Below are 20,095 nucleotides of genomic sequence, written 5' to 3'. Positions count from 1 at the left end.
AGAACGCAGGTTGGGCCTCAGCGTCGGACGTTGTGTACAAAGGTCATGTCACTAGGTGACCCCGGCCCCGGTGGTCCTGGGTGGGTCTGTGGTTGAACCGAACTGCTCTGGTGGACGCTCCAGCTGTCAGCGGTCCTGGCCCGGCTCAACCCTGTTCAAGGAAGACGCTCTGGACAGCAAAGTAGCAAACGGCAAACCCAGAGGGACGCTAAAGCTAAAGCGAGATCCGCGTCTAGAAGACGGAAATGTCCCTGATCCTGTCCTCCAGCGGTTGTAGCGAGGTCCGTGTCTAGAAGACGGAAATGTCCCTGATCCTGTCCTCCAGCGGTGTAGCGAGGTCCGTGTCTTTAGTAGACGGACCTCGGGACGGGGTGAGCTCCTCGGGTTTACCGAGGTGCATTAAGGTGCATTAAGGTGCTTTCTGTTTGAGGGCGACTGCAGTCGGAGGCGAGAGACGAGACGAAAGGCCGCAGGATGGGGAAGAAGAGCAAGGCAGCGCTGCTGGTGAGCAAATCCTGCTACAAGGCGGCGCTCAGAATGCTGTGGTCTGCCAAAGGCGCACGGAAGCCCATGATGGAGTTCTGGAGCAAACAGCTGAAGGAGGAGGTAGGGGGGGGGGGGGGTATACGCAGTACACACTCGTGTTTCTCGTGTGTTTGTCGTGCGTTTCTCACGTGTGCGTTCTCCGTCCCGCTGCAGATGAAGGCGCTGACGCGGCAGCCCGACAGCCCGTTCCACCAGAAGGTGGCGAGCAGGAAGCCGCTCTCGTCCTTCCCGTGGCGCCGCTGTCTGAGCTGGGCCCAGGAAAAGGCGCCGCTCGTCATCGCCTGCCTCACGTCGCTGTTCCCCGACATCGGCAGCCTGTCCAGGAGCAGCCAGTAAGTGTGCTTGCAGCCTGCCCGGGCTGGCGGGCTGCCGATGAGTGACGAGCCGCTGGGCGCCCGTTTGCCTGTTTGTGTGGCAGCCAGCTGTCGGGGGAGCAGGCCCAGGCGCTGCTGGAGCGCCGCGCCGTGGTGGCGCTGGCGGTCCCGCTGTTCACCAGAAACATCTGGAAGAACAACTTCCTGCAGGCCGCTCTGGGGGCGGAGCTCCGCCTGCAGGGCTGCCCGAGCTCCGCCCTGGAGGCCCTCAACACTTTGGGCCTGTGTCAGAACAAGGACACGGTCCGGCTCCTCCTCCAGAGACTCCGGGACAGGAAGCAGACGGTGAGTATTTGTCCTTCATCCTGCATATTCTGTGTATAAAAGTACAAACTGTTTCAAATGTACATCTAGGTAATAGAGAATGGAAGTTTGTTTTAATGTCTCCGTCTTTGTTTATTGAATTGTCGTTCCTGAATTCTGTTTTCTCGACTCAGAACGGGCAGAGTTTCAAGATAAAACAAGACCAGATGAAAGGAGATCAGGAAGAGGAGGAGGAAGAGGATGACATGGAGACTGAGGAGGAAGAGGATGAGGATCAAGCAGCAGAGGAGAAAGCAGTGAAGGAAAAAGAGGAGGAGGAGGAAGAAGGTAAGGAAGCAGAGGAAGAATGAGGAAAGGAAGCTGAGAGGAAAACGAAAGGTGAAGGAGAGCGAGGAGGAGGAGGAGGAGGCGGAGGCGGGGCAGAAGAAGAGGCAAGTGGTGGTGGTGAGGCTCGACCTGCTGAAGGATCACTCAGAAGTGGAACAGTCTGACCTTTCAGCTCCCTAAAACTGACCTCACAGACCCCGTGTCCAATCACAGCGCAGGACAGAGTTTCGCTTCATTACAGTAACTGACCCCGAATAAAAGCCCGTTTACTAATCGTCTGGTCCGTGTGTTTACCCCGTCTCTAATTTAACGTTCTGTTGGGCCGGTCCCAGAATCACGGTTCTGGGCAGAACACGATTTGGTTCTCTAGTTCTAGCGTGGTTCCCCCCCCCCCCCAACCGTCACGTCTTTTTTTTTCTTTTTCACCACTCTGTTTCCTTCCGTTCGGCGCTGCTTTAGGCTAAAATGCAAAGTCAGGTGATTCAGGAAGGCTGCTTGACTTTATACACCTCCGACGCTCTGACCAATCAGAGCTCAGAGCTTTCCAACACCAGGAAGTAAACGGAATGAATCGTTACGGCGGCAGAACCAAAACCCAACGCGACAGCGAGCAGCCAGGAAACACCAAAGACTGAAAGTGGCTTTTAATTTAGTAACGGAGCAGCTGCAATAAATACTCCCAACAGCAGCAGGTGGGGGCTGGTCTCTGCTGCCATGACGACCCTCCAGCAGGTGGGGGCTGGTCACAGCTTGGGGGGGGGGGTGTGGGGGGTGACGGATCCGAGTTGACATTACGCTCACGCAGCAGTTTTGTTGCAGACACACACTCCGGTTGTTCTAAGGGCGCCGGACGGCAGCAACGTCTGGATGGAACCAATAATCTGGATTATTTCTCACGGGCCCGCTGAACCGTCCATACGGGGTGTCTCAGACATGGAGGGTCTTTTTGATGGAGAAGATGATGTCTTTGATCTGCGGCAGGCTGTTGTCCTCCAGGATTTTGGCGTACGGCATAGGGATGTCGACGCCCGTCACCCTGCTGGCCGGAGCATCCAGGTAGTTGAAGGCGGGGCCTGAGAGAGACCAACAGATGAGGTGAGGTTAGATAGTCCGGGTACAGGTGGGCTTTGATGCATCGTCGTCACCTTCCATAATCCTGGCGCAGATCTCAGCCCCAACCCCAAACTGAGGCCAGCCTCCTTCCACCGTCACCAGGTGGTTAGTCTTCATCACGCTGGTCTCAATACTCTCCACATCCATAGGACGGATGGTCCGCAGGTTAATCACCTAATACAAGGGCAGACAGGAAGTAGTTTATCCAGCTGCTCAGGAAAGTCTTTGGTGTGTTTGAAAGACAGCCTGTTGTTTCCTCTACCTCACACTCAATTCCCTCCTTGGAGAGGATGGCGGCAGCATCGAGACAGTAACCGACGTACCGCGAGTGACCGACCAGCGTCACATGATTCCCTGAAATACAAGAGAGTCAAAAAGGACAGACAGAATCACAACAGCGCCGCTGCGATGCTCGCCGACCGAGAGGATTGGTTGAACATTAAGAACTACACAAGAGTGCAGTCGCTTGGTGGAAGTCTAACCTTGTCTCTCAACCTTGGCCTTGCCAATGGGAATGGTGAAGTCTTTGGACTGCGATTCCTCTGACATTTCAAAGGGAACGCCATACAGCAGCTCGTTCTCCAGGAACACCACTGCAACACGGACAAACTCAAACTGAAGCAGAGTCGAGTGGAAACGGTGACACCTTGTGGCTTTGGGCGGCCGTGTTTTCTTAAAGAACCGAAGCAGTCACAACTGCTCGAGACGTTTCAAAATGCTAATACTACTACTACTAATTCAGTTTGCCATCATCCCGGGTGGATTACCGAGACTTTAGTCTTTCATTTGGTTGCTTGCGCATAACCCGATGATCTGCATGATCTTTTATGTGCATGATGCAACTTGATATAAGTATAAAATAGGTCGTTCAACTCCCTGCAGTACGGAGCTCGCACACATCATGTGGCATCTTACCAGGGTTGTCGTCTCTGATAGCTGATTTGAGGAGACCTTTGGCATCTTCTGAGCTCCAGGGACTCACAACCTTCAGACCTGGACAGTGACCATACCTTTGGAGACACACAGCATCTGTCACTGCGGCAAGTTCATTCGGATTTTTTGGAATGCTACCGTTCATGCAGCTCCATACATGTTCAGCATGCATTGTGTGTGTATGTTTCATGTATAATAATCTTAAAGTGCACGACTATATTGTTCAATACCAATTGCTTGTTAAAATTTTGTTCCTTCGTACAATCGATGGGATCAGTTGCAATGCATAGACGTGAATGATAAAAGTAAATTGCACAATTCTCTAAAGAAATCCGAGGTGTTTTGTAAAAGAATAGTTCATTAAATATCAAGTAGTTTTTCCTAATGTACTTCTTTATACTAAAACAAAGGAAAGACATGACATCTTTGCTATTTATAGCTGAATATGCTACAATTTTAATGGTCCGGCCCACTCGACATCGTCGAAGGCCGTAGGCGGCCCGCGATGTGAAATGAGTTTGACACCCCTGTCTTAGCCGATGAGACATTTAGTTTTCCCAGATCTCACCTGTAAACCTGGTGAATACATTCTATTACTATTGATCCAATGTTGGACGAATCTACATAAATAAGAATCAAGCTGACATGAGACATGAGCGAACGCACCACGCAGCGAAGCACTGCGAGTGCTGAGCAGCGACGCCCGCTGACGCGCCGTTGGGCCCTCTGAAGACGATGGGCACCGACTGCAGCCCGGCCGACATGTAGTACGTCTTTGCTGCAGAGTTGATGACCTGATCGATGGCTTGCATGGAGAAGTTGAAGGTCATGAACTCGCAGATGGGTCTCAGGCCGGCCTGAAGGAGAGAGCGGGTACATCTTAGTCGGAACCACAGCTGGAACGTTACAGACGGAAGCCACTGGTGTCTCTCAATGAAGCAACACAGCCAGCCAGAGGTCCTTCACGTCTCCCCACTCAATCACAATTCTTGACCGAAAGCTCCGCCCCCCCCTGTCTGCTCTTGGAAATTTTTGGAATCAAGAGCAGGCCAGCATTTTGGGACCGCAGGGTTCTAGTGAGGCAATATGGCATAATGAGCTCTGTGAGGTAAGGAGGGGCCTGGCTGGTGAGGGCTTTAAAAGTGAGTAGAAGGATTTTATATTCAATCCGTTCCCTAACAGGAAGCCAATGCAGAGATGCCAGAACAGGGGAAATGTGTTCTCTCAGTCCGGTTCTCATCAACAATACTGAAACAATCTATTTAGATTAACGCCTGACTGTTAAAAGTGTATAAAGTGTGTGGTGAGGGGTTTTGCAGCCTTAAGACATGTATAATAATTGTAAAAAAAATAAAGATGACGACATTGCGGATTTCACTTATTGCGGGTTATTTTTAGAAAGTAACCCCCGCGGAAAATGAGGGGCTACTGTATACTATATACTGGTATACTACCACCAAGCTAAATGAATCCTCCTCGTGTGTTAAACATGGTTCATTTTTAACTTCTACCTATATTTGTTGGCGACGGTAATCCACTGTAACTTCCTTTACCTGGTCCAGCAGTCAACAATCCAAATAAAATACTTTCACTCTAACAAACTCTCAAATTGTTTTAGCATAAAAAAGGTGCACCTAAAAACAATCCCATAAAACATAACCAGATAAAATCCTTGATCTACGCCTCCTACGCGTGGAAGCTGAGCTGAAGACGATCAGCATGTCAGGGCCTGCTAGCCTCTCAGCTACTTCCACATTAGCCCAGTGTCTGTGGCTAATGCTCCATACTGATTGGCTGAGAGGAAACTCACCATGGCGGCTCCGACGGCGATGCCAGTGAACCCCATCTGGATCAGAGAGAGGCAGAGAGGGGTTAGCAGCTCTCCCCTGAAGGTTCGAGTCCCAGAGCTAAGCGGCGACGCACGCGACCGAAGGCCAGCTCACCTCTGTGATCGGCGTGTCGATGATGCGCTTGTCTCCGTACTTCTTCCAGAGACCCCGGCTCACCTGAAGATCGATATATAAAGCATGTCCCATCGTGGGTTTTTTCCCAGCAGTTCAATTGGTGAATACAATGCTACTACTGATATAGTACTGCTCTCAGAAATGTAAATACCATGTAAAAATACAATGAACAGTTAAACTTGGATGCATCTTTCTTTGCAGTGTGCATTAAATCTGACAGATTCTATTTACATGAAATGTCCTGGTATTCTGACATACATTGTTCGCTTAGTTTTTGAGCTGTAGACATACTTATTCAAATTTATTCTGATGTACCTGTATATATATATATATATATATATATATATATATATATGATGGACACAATTCCAGCAGTAAGAACGCCTTAAAAAGTCAAAGTTCTTCTGTCAACAATTAGAAGTGCAGAATTATCTTCGGAATCTGATTCACAGCTTCGGTGCGGAGTCAAGATAGCGTCATGGTCATGGGGGGCAAGCCGTTGTCTGAGCCCTCTGCACTGGAGGAGGAGTTCTGAATAGTCACCTTGTAGGCGCCATCATACTGTGCCACCTCCTCACCCAGCAGGAACACGTGCTCGTCCCTCTCCAGCTCCTCGTCCATTGCTTGGTTCAGGGCATCGCGGACAGTCACCTGACAAGAAGGAAGCTCAGCAGTGAAGGGACCGTTTGTTTTACGGCGCAGTGCATCTCCCGTTCTGGATTAAGATTCAGAAGAACCGCTCACTAGGAATAGAGATTAGAAATCCCTTCGCGTCGTTACGATCAGCCACTCTGATACTTTTAGGATGGAAACGTTTTGAGACATTCATTCATTCATCGTCTTCCGCTTTGCAGGTCACGAGAGCTGCTGGAGCCGATCCCAGTTAGCTGTGGGTGAGACTCTTGAGTACCCCCCTAGATCAGGGGTCCCCAAACCTTTTCCTGTGAGGGCCCTTCTCTGATGGGGGGCCGGGGTCAGTTTGTACAGGAAAAGTGTGACGATGGCAGGGGGGCCTCAACATTTATTGACTTCCAGACAGCCACCAAATAACCCTTTCTTCACAGAAAAAGAGTCAGGAAATAAATAACACTATTAATAAAATAAATAATAACCAAATAACTCTTTCTGGGTTCGTCACGGAAAAAACGTCCATGGAACATTAACTTTCTGGTCGTACGTGATCATCATTAAAATTGTCCCAAACGAAAGGAAGAATGCTTTTCTTCAGAATATTAATATATTCTCCACTATCAATATTATTTTAGGAAAGAAAAGATTGGATTAATGACCCCTCTTAAATGCACCGAGTACCATTATTGACCCCCCACCGGATACTCGTGTTGTATGGAAAGGAAAATAATAATTAAAAAAAATAAAATAAAAACGTTTTTAAAAAAAAATCTGTCCCTCTTTTCTGTCTCAAACAGATGCAGCCCCCACCGGTACCCCACCGGTACCCCCACCGGTACCCCCACCGAACATGAGCGCATCCTTTCCGACGCCAGTTAGCCAAAGTTAGCTTAGCAGCTGCTCAGACTGACCTGGACGGCAGCAGGAACACTCCGGTGAAATGGACGCCTCCCCGCAGACAACGCGGCATTCTGTGTGAAATATGAAGAGCCGCCATTAAAAAACAAATCACGAACAAAGGCAAAACGTTTCCACAATAATCAGCGCATACTTTTCCTGTACGAAGGAAACACCTCAAAGACGCCGCCATGTTTATCTTGTCCTCTGCCGGAGTGGAAGCGGTGACGCTCAGGGATCTCAACCAGTCGGGAAGCGTCATTGGGAATCATAGCCAATCACAATAGTTCACCGGCGACGGAGGCGGGACAAAACGGAGTCAAGGACGTTTCTGCGCTGTCAATGATATAAGAGTACACGTCGGACGAAGTATTATGAAATGTATTGTAGAAGTACACCGTAGAAAATATAGAGTTAAGAGTCTCAAGTGTTAAGATACAGGCTTAGTGACAAACAGACAAAAATAGTGCGCCACGAAAAGGATATTCCGACGTCAGCGTGACGTCACGCGTCATAATATCCGTCATGACCTGGGACATACTATGCAAAAATAAATCATTATACTTCTCTAATTGGGTTGAGAAACAGATTATACTAGTAAGTCTACTTTTTAATTGTAATGGAAAATTTATGTCAGATTTTTTAAACACATATACATTTCCAGCCACACCTAAAGAATATGCAATAGCACAGTATTTGTATTTGATGCTATACCGAAGGGTGTGACAATGTTGTTCAGAAGCGTTGTTTTGAATGTGTTGCCTCTTCCTCTCCCCAAATATATATCACCCCGCCAAACACGACATCATTTTTGAAAGACCACAGCAGCTTTATCACTCGTAAACTTTATAAGACCGTGTCCTCAAAGCCTGCATTCAAACATTTTTATAATGATAGTTCGGCATATATGATAATTAATTAGTAGTTCATTTAACAAAAAGGCACATGCTCGGGCCCCTGTATGTGTGGCTGTTCCGTGGGGCCTGTTGAGGGCCGAGACATTCCAGGTTCTCCTTCCAGCCGGCTACTAAAGCAGGTGATTTTAACTATGCCTCCTTGAAATTGAGAGAAGGAACTCATTAGCGAGATCAGCTGCTGGAGAGATGGTTGGAAAGGAAACCTGGAGTGTGTCTCGGCCCCCCATGGAACAGTTTGGACACCACTAGGGAGCAAAGATCATTTCATTGTGTGCTTGCAGTGTAACAATGACGAGAATAAAGCTCTCTTGCATGCTTTTGAATTGATTTTTTCATCCATAAATGGGTTTTAATGCTAACATTTAATAATAACAATAATGCATTGCTTTTATGGAGCTTTTCTTGACAGCCAAATACACTTTAAATTAGATTATTAAGTCACTTCGTACTTGGCGGTGGTGAAGCTACTAGTGTAGCCACGGCTGCCCCACGGTAGACTCGGCTGCCCCGGGGTAGACTCGGCTGCCCCACGGTGCAGCCGAGTGGCATTCAAACTGTTCGGGTTCAGGTCTACGTCTGTAACTTGAGTCTTCCTTCCTTAAATCTGACGGCTTTACAGTCTTACCTTCTAAAATATCAAACGTTGAACGTGACGCGACGGGGTGCCTTCCTGCCACAGCAAACGGGAGATATTTGACACGTTCTTTCTTTTTTAATGAAAACTGTATTTCTTGGGGACTTTGTGAGATACAAAGAGAAAAACAAAGGCTGGTGTATTCATGCTGACTGTCTAGAGCTGGTCTTTGTTACCGGTTGTTACCGACCGTCCTGCAGCGAAATCGTCCCAGCTCCCGGAAGCTGCTTGAGTCTTGCACCATCATCCGACCGGAGGGAATGTCTCGAGTGACTCCAGGAGTTCCCGCCAGCGCGCCGCCTTCTGAAGCCGCAGCCCCCAACGCTCAAAGCGGCTGAACAAAGCTTCAGGTGCCTCGGGTTGTCCAGCAGGCGGAAGCTCTCCCTGCCCATCGTTCACTCTTCTACACCCCAGAAACTGATTTTAAAATGTTTAAAACAAATCCATAAAAACTAAAATGGTACCTTGATGTTTGTTTTGTTTTTTGTTAGTGCTAGAAAAGTGATTATTTTTAACGTCACGGAGCAATGGCATGAACCAGGGTACGGTGCAGAACCAGAGGGTCCATCATGTTGCCATAGTGACAGCTTCCCAGTGGAGGACAGGTTGCAGCGGGAGGCGGGGTCATATGACGGGTTAGCTGCAGTCAGTGGTCTCAGCCTTCCTCAGTTTGCCTTTACTGAAGGTCTGAATGGAGCTTAGCAGAACAGCACGACATTCACCCACTCCATCAGAGGAGGAGAAAGGAGGAGAGGGAGCGGCGGCGTCCAGCGCAGGAGGAGGGGGAGGAGTCTCAGCTGCTGAATGAAAGAGAAGAATGCAACAGTGAGGGAAACGACCAGGTAACACCCAAACAGCTTCTTCAGGAGCGGTTAGCATAACGACGGTAAAAGCGTCAGCCGCCAGGTGACCCCAGCCTGCCAGGGTAGGAGCCTACCGCCCAGAGGCCGGGTGAGCCACCGAAAACTCTCACTAGAGGAAATATCGAAATCCCCACCAGCCATTCAGAACTGAAGAAGCTCCTCAAATGGCAGGAAAAGGTCAAGCCCAGCACAGATCCAGCAGGAGCTACACAGAAATCGTCACTGTATTACTGTACAAAGGGACATTTTACTTTACCTAACAGCATGGTCAGAATGGAGCATGCTCTATGGTGGAGAGACAGCACAGGGACAAGAGAGAGGGAGAGGACAGTTACCAAACATCATCTTCACCAGGAAACCGATGCTGCCATGGGGGGGGGGGGGGGGCAGGCATTCACAATGTGATTAGGATGCTGCTGTTCAGCATGCTGGGAAGCTACACAGTCAGACAGGCAGGCAGACAGACAGAGAGCCCTACCTGTGGTGGATAGGGGGGTGGGGGAAGAGGGGCATGTAGGCGGGGAACTGGCTCCAGAACCTGAGGGCAAACAGACAAGAGATTAAAAAGTGTCTTCATGTTTATTTCAAAGGATGAAGCTCAGTTAAGAACCGAAGAGACCGAGAGTCCAACGACCGGCACGTTTTCTAATCAGATATCAGTGCGGTGTCTGCTGAACAGGCTGCCAGAAACCAGGCCGGGCTCTGCTCAACCGGTCCAGTCGGTATTAAATAACACTTTTAGTTCAATGAATAAAATGAAATCATCGTAAATGAGTTAAATCTGAGACACAAACCAGAACAACAGAAACCTAGATGAAACCTAAATGTTTTTTACTGTGACTGAGCTGGAGATATTTTCTAGACAAAAATATTGCTCTGTAAGACGGACAGACTGATAATTATTTCCCCCGTAATTTCATGGTCAATAAATTATTACAAGCCAAGACGGAAAGATTTTACTGGTTTTAGGTAAAATCATTCCACAAATGTCTTTGCAATATAAGACTGGAAACTCCAGATTATTGAAACATTCTGAAACTGCAGCGCAGTTGCGTTACTTTTATTTTGAAGTGGGCGTTCTTATTTTGTAAGGTAAGGAGAAGTTCCGGTTCCGTAGTTAGCGGCATGCTACGCCGTGCTCAGAGGCAAAGCTGATAGCTCTCCGGTTTTAGTTCATATTACTCTAATGAAGACTACTACCAGAAGATAACTGTCCATGTATCCTATTGAAGCATGCCAAAGTGGTCAGCATTATTTCTGTGTCAGTTAATTGTATTAGCACGAGTGTTATTAATTTATTTTCTTGCAATAATGTTCCTTTTCTAATTTGTCTATTTTAATTCTACGATGTAGAACGAATAAAACATCTGTTAAAAGAACTGGAGTCATGAAAGCGATCTGTGGGCGGCACACATTCTGAGCAGCAGAACGTAGCACGTCTTTGTAGCATTTAAATTTCAAGTTGAAACACCAAAGGTTGAAAAGCAAGAGCTACCAGAATTATTGTTTCTGACGGCAACATCTTCTTCATTTTCATAAGCCGACCGTCTGGACTTCTGCAAAGACACAAAGACACACAACGCTGAAACAAAACGTCCTCGTATCGCTGTGGCGATGAAGACTACCGTCCTCATGCTCCTTCGTCCCCACAGGAAGACGTTTCATCCAGCGGTTCGGCTCCTCGGAGGAAACTCGGGCCGTTCGAATCATTCAGAGTAGTCAAATCTAAGAGGGGCGTCATTCTCAAAGACAATCCGTGGAAATATATTCGTCTTAGTCACAGAGACTTTCGATTAGTCTTTGAATCGTTTGAACGCTTGAAAAGCTACCAGCCAGCCTGTGGCTGCCTTCGGAAGCCCTACCTTCCTGGCCAGAATCTTCCTCCTCTTCTTCTCCTCGTCCGAGCCATGGTGAGACCGAGCTTTAGTCAGCCTCCTGTGCTGGTGGACCTAAAATCACATGAACAAACTCAATTAGCTTCCAGGCTATTTGATGCAACCTGATCATTAAAGCTGGACGTGTCACTGCTAAGATGAAACAAGCTGCTTCCACCAGATGTGACCCCCCCCCCCCCCCCAGAAAAGTGGAGGGCTGATTCTGAAGACTTGGGACAGTGTGTGAAATGTAAATGGTATGAAAGTCATTTTCATCCAAGACTGAATTGGCTTTAGTACAAAGATAAAATGGGCGGCACAGTGGCGCAGTGAGCGGCGCTGTTACCCCCGTGTCTGCCTGGGTTCTTCTAAACAATTTAGCTGTTGTCCTTAGATACGAGTGTAAATGAGCTCTGGATCATTCTCCTGAGCTTGGAGATGTTTCTCAACTGAAAGGAACCGTTTCTCATCGGCGGTTTACAGTGAAGTACCAAAGACGCGTCCTCGTCAAAAATGACCCCAAGATTTCTGGGGCTTGATTTAGGGCTCAAACTCAGATTACTCAAGTGCCTGTTGATCCCTGGAATGGCTTCATCGGGGGAATCACCAGTACTTCAGTTTTATCTGAGTTTTACTGCAGTGAGTTTGCACCCAGTCATTGCTTTATTTTCACAAGACGATTCAATAGACAGTTAATTTCTGCGTCTCAGAAATGAGACGTAAATGAACAACACAGCCGGATGTGGTCTGCAAACAGGCGGTAAGAAACACCGCTAAACTCCTGGATGAACTTCCTCAAGGAAAAAACGCAGAATAAACAAAACCGAGCCCAAAACAGAGCCCTGGGGTACGCCACACAACAAGTCGCCATGGTCAGACAGGATCTGGTTTACAGAGACACTAAAACTCTGACCCGATAGGAAGGACAAGAACCATGCCAGGACTGAACCGACCAGTCTGATCTGGCATGAGCACCGTGGTGCACGTGAGCGCCGTGTAAAGCGAGGCGAGCGACGCACCACTCTCTGCTCCTCCTGCAGTCTCCTCTCCAGAAGCTCCTTTGCCGTCCTGAGCGCCTCTTTGATCCTGCTGGGAACCTGAAGGAGTTCATAAATAAATATTCAAGTCAAGATTCTGCCGCAGAAAAATACAACTTTTCAAAGTAACATCGACCGGGCCACTCGCCTTCATCTGGAGTCTTTCTGATTGTTGGAGATGCACATCACTGAACAACCTGAACACAAAACGTGTAGCATCAGCGACAAAGGCGGTTCCGTTTCCAGTTCCACGCCGAGCACGAGGTCCTACGAGCAGCAATCTACAGCCACGCAGCAGTCATATCAACGTCTGCTGTTCTTTTCAACTACGTATGCAGCGAGCGGCCACGGTCACGATGGCGCTGCTCGTGTGGGACGGACGGCACGAGGAGAGTCTGAATACCAGCTGGAAAGCTTGCTCGAGTTACGATTTGGTGATTTCTGTCAAGTAAAATAAAGGAGGGAGCCGGCAGCTCGCCGAGGGAAGGCTGCGCAAGACCAATCAGGGGGGGCCGAAGACGAGACGGGTGAACTCACGGCGTCTGCAGCAGCTCTGAAACAGTCAGCATTCCAGCCCTACAGGCCTCTGTGGACAGGATGGACTGCAGCACTGGTACTACACACACACACACACACACACACACACACACACACACGTATGGGCCAGGACGAACACACAGAAGACACAACAGCAGTGCTCTTGTGTGTAAATATACTAACCCACAGATGTGTGGGGGGCAGCTGGGAATTCATCGATGGGAACGCTGTCCGGTAGATGACCATACGTCATTTCATACAGCAAATGTCCAAAGCAGAAGACATCAATGTTCTCTGTGGACTGCAAACACACACACACACATTATAAACATATGAATATCATAACATGGTTGTACATTTATGAATCAGTTTAAAATGTCCCATATTCTACCCTTTTTCCACAAGTTAAAGCAGTTCCCAAACACTTGTATGAAATATCTGTGCCAGTCTTTGGTCAAATAACAAACAGATGCTGCAGGACAGCGTCCCTCATTTCTGTCTCAAACAGATGCTGCAGGACAGCGTCCCTCATTTCTGTCTCAAACAGATGCTGCAGGACAGCGTCCCTCATTTCTGTCTCAAACAGATGCTGCAGGACAGCGTCCCTCATTTCTGTCTCAAACAGATGCTGCAGGACAGCGTCCCTCATTTCTGTCTCAAACAGATGCTGCAGGACAGCGTCCCTCATTTCTGTCTCAAACAGATGCTGCAGGACAGCGTCCCCCATTTCTGTCTCAAACAGATGCTGCAGGACAGCGTCCCTCATTTCTGTCTCAAGCCGCTCCGTCAGAAACGCTCCAAACCCGGAAACAAAAGTCCGGAGAATACGGCTCTCAAAGGAGGTATAGTTTAATTTAGGTTTAGGGTTCATTTGGAGCTCCACCTCCTCGGCCGGCGTCTCCAGACATGTGAGAGTTACCATTACTGGGAGGCGTGGCTTCATTTAAGCTGAAATAACCTTCAGGACCTAGCCGGATCGTGTCCTAATCTGTGCAATGCTTCACATCTCATTCAGTGTGAACAAACCTTTATCTTCCTGAGCTGGGTGAATGCTGGTCGCAGAGCAGAAGGCACGCCGAGCACGCCGTTCTCTACATCCAACAGTCGACACACGCCGTCGTCCACGACGACGTTGGAAGCGTGCAAGTGCCCATAGAATATCCCCCCCTCGTGGAGGATCCTCAGGCCCTGCACAGGAAACACACAGAGCACGCTGGTAACATCTCTGGCGCGTGTGTGTGTGTCCTGTGTAACACCTGGACACACCTCCAGGACCTGACGGCCGTACAGCTTGATGTGCTGAAGCTCAAGCCCCTGACTCTTCTTCGGGTTCCCGTACTTTTTTAGGTGACTCTCTCTTGGTTTCGCCTGAACGGAGAAAAGAGTGAAAGTTTTCCGTCACCGGACAGAAATACGAAACCCGAACCCGAAAGCCCAGGCGACAAAGTCAGCATCAAGAAAGCCCCGATCCGGGGGCGCACACCTTGTAAATGTGGTCCCTCAGAGAGCCCCTCTCGCTGAACAGCCGGACGAGCAGCGCCGAAGACTCGCTGATGCTGCAGAACAGCAGGGGACAGATGTACGGCGTCTGGACACAAAGACAAGAGCGGGACGTCCAGCCAGTGACATTTCACGAATACACGTTATTCATAACGACGTGATTTACACAGTCGGCCCAGACGCGGGTTCGTCATATCTGGACCTACAGAGGGGCCGGTCAGCAGCTTCAGGGCTGACTGGAGGTCTTTGTCTGACAGGAACTTATCGGGACCCAGGTCCACCTGCAACAGACGGAGGAGTGAATCTCCAGCAGCCAACCAATCCGGTTCGATCAACAAATGCCCGTAAAGGCCATTTCAATTCAACAAATCATGTCCCCCGAGTCCTTTCAGAGTGAGACGATTTGTCATCTCCACGACAACAATAACCCCGTTTCCGTTACACCCACCCAGCTCAGCAGACACGGCTCCTTGGGCTGCTCTCTGCTTTTGATCAAAAAGTATTTCTTCCTGATCCTCCAGCCTAAAAAAAAACAGACACTTTATTTGTAACTCTGCAAATAAGAAATAAATGCAAAAGTATCCAGTATTTATTGAAATAGTCTCTAAGCTAAGAGTAACAGCTTTAAATAAAAGGCGAGTTCAAGTTAAACAACCTGCTGCTAGATTTACTTGTTCTGGTAAGACAAGTCTCTCCATCTGTTACCGGTTCGACCCCCCCCCCCCCCCCCCTCTCAAGTCATTCAGAAAATAACGTGGTGATGCAGCCCCAATAAAGAACACAGGCACGTAGCAGAGCCCGTATTCTGATCAGTGGTAGCATAGCATCAGCACCGCACACTGCCCTCAGGTCCCAACGCTCATGTGATTCATACCCATGTCTCGGAGAGGCTCCAGGACTTCCCACGTTGGGTCCGACCGGAAGAACATGGAGACCTGCTGCAGGGCCGTCTCTGAGACACGGGGACAGAGGGACGGACAGACTTACAGACTGGACACTCGTCATCAGTCAACAGAGAAACCTACCGGTACTCGTCAACAGACGCCAGAGTACTGCTCTGAATGGACCTGGAGATCGGGCAGACATGGCTGCCAACCGTTAATGTTTGTCTGTGAACATCTTTGGAGAACTTCTTTACAAAGGAGAAAAGGAGGAAGAGGATGAAGAGGAGGAGCCAACCACTTCCAAGAAAAGAAAGACAAAACTAGGAGTCAGATTTAAAACCCGGGTTTATCTACAGATGACTCCGCGCTGCGTTACCCAGGCAACAAAGCCTTCAGAATGGCTCCAACACACAAGAGAGCAAGAACCCTGGATTAAAAAACTAGAACCCGGGATTAAAAATCAAGAACCCTGGATTAAAAAAACAAGAACTTGGAATTTATAAAAGTAAGAATTGTGGCCATGAAGGACAGAAGCGATTATTGAGACCACATCTTCAACAGACGTGTTATGGTGAGTAGATGCTGGTGTAATAATCCTGTAATAGTTACATGTATTGCTCAGATTATATTCCTCTTTCGTACGCAGCGGTGTCGCTCCATTTGCCGTTGTGCTTTCTCTCTTTTCCCTCATTATGGCTCCAAATAAAGTTAAAGATTCTACTCGTAATGGGACTAAGAAGCCGAAGCGTATTCCAAGGAGGAGTCTTCCCAAACACTTCAGGTCACAGAATGGATTCAACCTGTTCTTAAACAGGCCCAGCTTTAAACCATGGCTGTGTGGCAGGGCATTGGTTCATTGATCATCTCGTGATAACACAAGGTGACTTATTGGTTCTTGGGTTTCTGTTTGCGTTTACAGTAATGATACTCTTAGAAGTAGTTCTCCAGAACTGAGGACGCCTCTTGGATGAAAGAGGAACCTCCACCGGGATGACGGCGCCTGCACACACATCCAAGAAGAGGGAACACCAACCTCGCCCGAGGGCTTCCATCAAACCCTGATCACCAATCACTGAATGTATATTGTTGATTCAAAATCAATATAGCATCAAGACACAACCAGCAGAACGGTTGTAAACAGTACTTGGGAATGATTGATCACCTGTGTAGTTGGTGGAATAGTTGTTGGGGTCCAGGAACCTCTTGACAGTCAGGGAGCTGGAGATCATGGCATTCTGGGTAATGGAGTCCAGATAGGTCTGCAGTCCTCTCTGCCTCTCTGCTATGAACTCTCTCTCCATGTTTCCGATCAGCTTCTTCGGGGGCAGAGGGAGATTGATGCCACACACCTGGGGAGGAGGGGGGGGAAAGAGTCGATGCTACCGGCGCCGACCGAAGGCTGGCGTCAGCGTCAGACCCAAAAGGGACACGAGCAGGCGAAACATCAGCAGAAAAGCTGCTCACTTCCCGTCATCTCGGAATGCGAGGGGAAAACAAGTTAGAGGGAAGTCCGTCCGACTCGTCAAAACCGCCGCCAGTCCTGACTCGCTTTCAGGCCCAACGCCCCAACAACAGTAAGAACTGGCCTCATGACCGCCCCCCTCAGGTGACCCCACGCTCACAACGACCCGAACCCGATGCCCAGCAGCGATCGCCACATCCGGAGATCCGCGGGTAGACAATAACCGTGCAACAAACGCTTCGGTCACTGGGTCAGAACCACACAACAGAAGAAGCACGGTGGAGACACGATGCAAGCGACTCTGCTGGGGGGTTTCCATGACAACTTCCAGACCGATGTTACCGCCCCCCCCAGCAGGCTGCAGCGTGCGTTGTTGTTTCCATGCAACAGGAACGCTGAACAGAACGCATCTGGACCTGACCCAGAAAGCCTAGGTTGATGTGTGTCCAGGAGACCAGGTGGACAGGAAGCAAGGCTAGAAGCAGAGGAGCAGGATTCAAGTTGTTTATAACGGAGGAGAGGAAAGAGGAGATGAAGAAGTGATGGGCAAATTTAGGAACCTAGAAGGACAGAAGGCGGTGGAAACAGCCTTCACCTTCATCCCTCTCTTTTCTAGAGCAGACCTCCACTTCTCTAGATTCTCCTCTTCCTGCTCTCTGCTCTCAGTGCAGATCTGCAAACATCATAATCCAAGGAGCTTCCTGTCTCCCCTCATCTGTTAGTCTGTCCATCACCATGGCAAACAAAAAGGGGCTCAGAGCTGATCCCTGGTGCATCCCACCTCTACAATAAACTCCTGTTACTCCTACTGCACACTTTAATGCTGTCCTACAAATGTCCTACATGTCCTGAACTACTCTGATATACTTCTCTGCCACTCCAGACTGCCTCATGCAGTACCACAGTACCTCATGCAGTACCACAGTACCTCATGCAGTACCACAGTTCCTCTCTGGGCACACTGTCATAGGCTTCTCTAGATCTACAAAGACACAATGCAGCTCCTTCTGACCTTCCCTGTACTTCTCCATTGCTAGCCTCAATGCTAACATCGCGTCTGTGGTACTCGTCCTCGGTATAAAGCCAGACTGCTGATCACAAATACTCACTTCTGTCCTTAGTCTACACGGTGCATCAGTTCATTAACAAATGGGGGCCTACAAAATATTAGGCCGGTGGTCACAATGCTTAATGCTGATCCTTAAAACCTTGAGTATTTGTGTCTGCACTATGCTAAACACACAATACACTCTCCAGATTATTTCCTGTTAAATGAGGGGAAAAGTTATAAATTAATCAAAGGCAAAGACACTCAGAAGACAGTCCTGGCCCCGCCTGTCCGCTGCAACCCGCAGCTTTTGTGTAATCCAGCGAGTAAACCAACCAACAGACGATCATTGATTGATCGTCCTTTCACCGTGGCTCTGAGACTCGTCTTCGTGGTGGAACCGACACCCCGTCCATGTTGGACCAGTCGGCTGAAGGAACCCGTGTCCCCGCAGCCTGCCGGGCCATGTGGGACTCACCATCAGGCTGCTGTTGAGAGCGTCAAAGTCACTGTACCGTCGAATCACCTGCAACACACACACACACACACACACACGGTGAATTCTAAAACATGACTCGACATCCGGCATCGTCATTGATGCATTTACCTGCCAGCAATTATCTGCGGCCACGCCCCTCTGGACTCTGATGATGTACTCCTGAGAGACATGAAAGAAAAGTGGTTGACATCAAGCTTCTAGAATCTAGAATGTCTCATGGACATTATGGAAACTTAACCAGGTCACCATAGCAACAGAGCTGTGCACTGTGTTCCTCCAAACAAATACACAGGACGAAACCCTGGAGAGTCCCGTGCGAAGTCTCCGTCCCGTTCTACAGGTGGACCTGGCGCCCCCTGCTTTACTCCTGAAGGTCGTACTGAGGGTCACGCCCGGTTTCAGGTGCGTTCCCTGATGTTGGACGGGGACTCGTCCTCCACGCCCCCACGCCCCCCCACGCCCCCCCCCCCCGACCTTTTTCTGGCAGCAGGTTGTTTGCTTGAAGGAACTCAAGCAGTTGACCTTGAACCTGTTCCTGCTTTCGTCAGCAGCTGCATCGAACTTTGAGGCCGATCAGCTGATGGAAATAAAAGCCGATGTCGTTTCTCTGGATTCAATCAGTTCAGACTGAAGACTAGAACCAAAGACTAGAACTGAAGACTAGAACCCGGCATCGAGGGACTCTGGAGACATCAATCAGAACACGCATCAGAACACGTCTGCGGGTCTACAAACGTTCACAGCCGGACCAAGACAAGAAATCCTCCCGGATCCTGGTCTCCAGCGAGCCGACAGATCAAAGCCCAACGATCAGGAACTCAGGTCGCCATCCGGTAACCGGGTCCACGGTGAACCGGTAACCGGGTCCACGGTGAACCGGGTCCACGGTGAACCGGTAACCGGGTCCACGATGAACCGGGTCCACGGTGAACCGGTAACCGGGTCCACGGTGAACCGGGTCCACGGTGAACCGGTAACCGGGTCCACGATGAACCGGGTCCACGGCGAACCGGTAACCGGGTCCACGATGAACCGGTAACCGGGTCCACGATGAACCGGGTCCACGGCGAACCGGTAACCGGGTCCATGATGAACCGGGTCCACGGCGAACCGGTAACCGGGTCCATGATGAACCGGGTCCACGGTGAACCGGGTCCACGATGAACCCGGTCCACGGCCCGTCACGGTGGACCGGGTTCGGCGTGGCGTGGCAGCCCACCCGTCCGGGGTCGTTTGTGGTTGACGTGGAAACAGAAGTTATGACGCAACGTGGGTCTCACCCCAGAACGCGACACACTTGTCCACCTGTCCCGGACCGCGGAGGGACATGATGGACTAGTGTCCCAACTCTCACCGTGTGGGACTGCAGGTTCTGGCTGGTCTCGATCACCGCCGTTAACGGAACCGTGTCGTCCAGCAGCGGCTGGCCGTGGGACGGCGTGTCCCGGAAAGACATCACGGAGGACCGACGAGGACAGCCCGTCCGTCAGCCAGTCAGCAAACGGACCGGAACCAGGAAGCGCCGCGCCGCCATCACGGCTGTCAGGATTGGTGGTTAGAAAACCACGTGACGCGACGTCACAGCCACCAGGTGGTTTGAGGGAGGAGCTAATCAAGGTATTTAATAAAGGCGATTATTTTAACCAAATATTGCATTAATGAAAATTCAGAAAGAACAAACCCGCTTTCATTGATCTCTCCATCTGCATTTCCTGATCAATAAACAAGCCGATTAGAACACCGCTTTCGCTTCGTGTGTATTATTTTATTTGTCTCCTTTCCCGGCGTCTTT

General features: G+C 49.4%; 3 protein-coding genes across 3 annotated transcripts; 1 reads left to right on the top strand and 2 right to left on the bottom strand.

Annotated features, from left to right (window-relative positions):
• The first annotated feature begins 184 nt into the window (after positions 1-184).
• On the top strand, positions 185-1,993 carry LOC137898288 (uncharacterized). The gene is made up of 5 exons (XM_068742309.1): positions 185-281; positions 442-606; positions 700-878; positions 965-1,205; positions 1,358-1,993. The coding sequence occupies exons 1-5, from the start codon at positions 246-248 to the stop codon at positions 1,532-1,534; spliced, it is 798 nt and encodes a 265-aa protein (XP_068598410.1). The 5' UTR covers positions 185-245; the 3' UTR covers positions 1,535-1,993.
• Positions 1,994-2,140: 147 nt separating this feature from the next.
• On the bottom strand, positions 2,141-7,258 carry pdhb (pyruvate dehydrogenase E1 subunit beta). The gene is made up of 11 exons (XM_068742308.1): positions 7,203-7,258; positions 7,063-7,122; positions 6,065-6,172; positions 5,501-5,563; positions 5,368-5,403; positions 4,224-4,414; positions 3,540-3,634; positions 3,107-3,217; positions 2,887-2,978; positions 2,657-2,798; positions 2,141-2,584 (listed from the first exon to the last, which is right to left on the bottom strand). The coding sequence occupies exons 1-11, from the start codon at positions 7,239-7,241 to the stop codon at positions 2,439-2,441; spliced, it is 1,083 nt and encodes a 360-aa protein (XP_068598409.1). The 5' UTR covers positions 7,242-7,258; the 3' UTR covers positions 2,141-2,438.
• A 431-nt stretch (positions 7,259-7,689) lies between these two features.
• Positions 7,690-19,782, bottom strand: pxk (PX domain containing serine/threonine kinase). Its single transcript, XM_068742692.1, has 18 exons — positions 19,658-19,782; positions 18,412-18,462; positions 18,283-18,330; positions 16,457-16,643; positions 15,285-15,362; positions 14,859-14,932; positions 14,617-14,691; positions 14,394-14,498; positions 14,177-14,278; positions 13,937-14,098; positions 13,094-13,211; positions 12,911-12,989; positions 12,522-12,570; positions 12,356-12,433; positions 11,325-11,411; positions 10,958-11,018; positions 9,941-10,000; positions 7,690-9,396 (listed from the first exon to the last, which is right to left on the bottom strand). The coding sequence occupies exons 1-18, from the start codon at positions 19,757-19,759 to the stop codon at positions 9,236-9,238; spliced, it is 1,677 nt and encodes a 558-aa protein (XP_068598793.1). The 5' UTR covers positions 19,760-19,782; the 3' UTR covers positions 7,690-9,235.
• Positions 19,783-20,095: the final 313 nt, after the last annotated feature.

Source organism: Brachionichthys hirsutus, chromosome 8 (genome assembly GCF_040956055.1).
Source record: "Brachionichthys hirsutus isolate HB-005 chromosome 8, CSIRO-AGI_Bhir_v1, whole genome shotgun sequence".
NCBI classification, from domain to species: Eukaryota; Metazoa; Chordata; class Actinopteri; order Lophiiformes; family Brachionichthyidae; genus Brachionichthys; species Brachionichthys hirsutus.
This window is presented reverse-complemented; position numbering and strand designations above follow the sequence as displayed.

Excerpts from the sequence above, each read along its gene's own strand:
- LOC137898288 (XM_068742309.1), top strand. The coding sequence starts at position 246 with ATGTCCCTGATCCTGTCCTCCAGCGGTTGTAGCGAG. Across the intron at positions 282-441 it reads CCTCCAGCGGTTGTAGCGAG|TCGGAGGCGAGAGACGAGAC; the intron begins GTCCGTGTCTAG and ends GGGCGACTGCAG. Across the intron at positions 607-699 it reads GCAAACAGCTGAAGGAGGAG|ATGAAGGCGCTGACGCGGCA; the intron begins GTAGGGGGGGGG and ends GTCCCGCTGCAG.
- pdhb (XM_068742308.1), bottom strand. The coding sequence starts at position 7,241 with ATGGCGGCGTCTTTGAGGTGTTTCCTTCGTACAGGAAAA. Across the intron at positions 7,123-7,202 it reads GTTTCCTTCGTACAGGAAAA|AATGCCGCGTTGTCTGCGGG; the intron begins GTATGCGCTGAT and ends TATTTCACACAG. Across the intron at positions 4,415-5,367 it reads TCGCCGTCGGAGCCGCCATG|GCCGGCCTGAGACCCATCTG; the intron begins GTGAGTTTCCTC and ends TCTCTCCTTCAG.
- pxk (XM_068742692.1), bottom strand. The coding sequence starts at position 19,759 with ATGTCTTTCCGGGACACGCCGTCCCACGGCCAGCCGCTGCTGGACGAC. Across the intron at positions 12,571-12,910 it reads TCAGAGCTGCTGCAGACGCC|GTTGTTCAGTGATGTGCATC; the intron begins GTGAGTTCACCC and ends TTTTGTGTTCAG. Across the intron at positions 10,001-10,957 it reads CGTCAGAAACAATAATTCTG|GTTCTGGAGCCAGTTCCCCG; the intron begins GTAGCTCTTGCT and ends GTTTGCCCTCAG.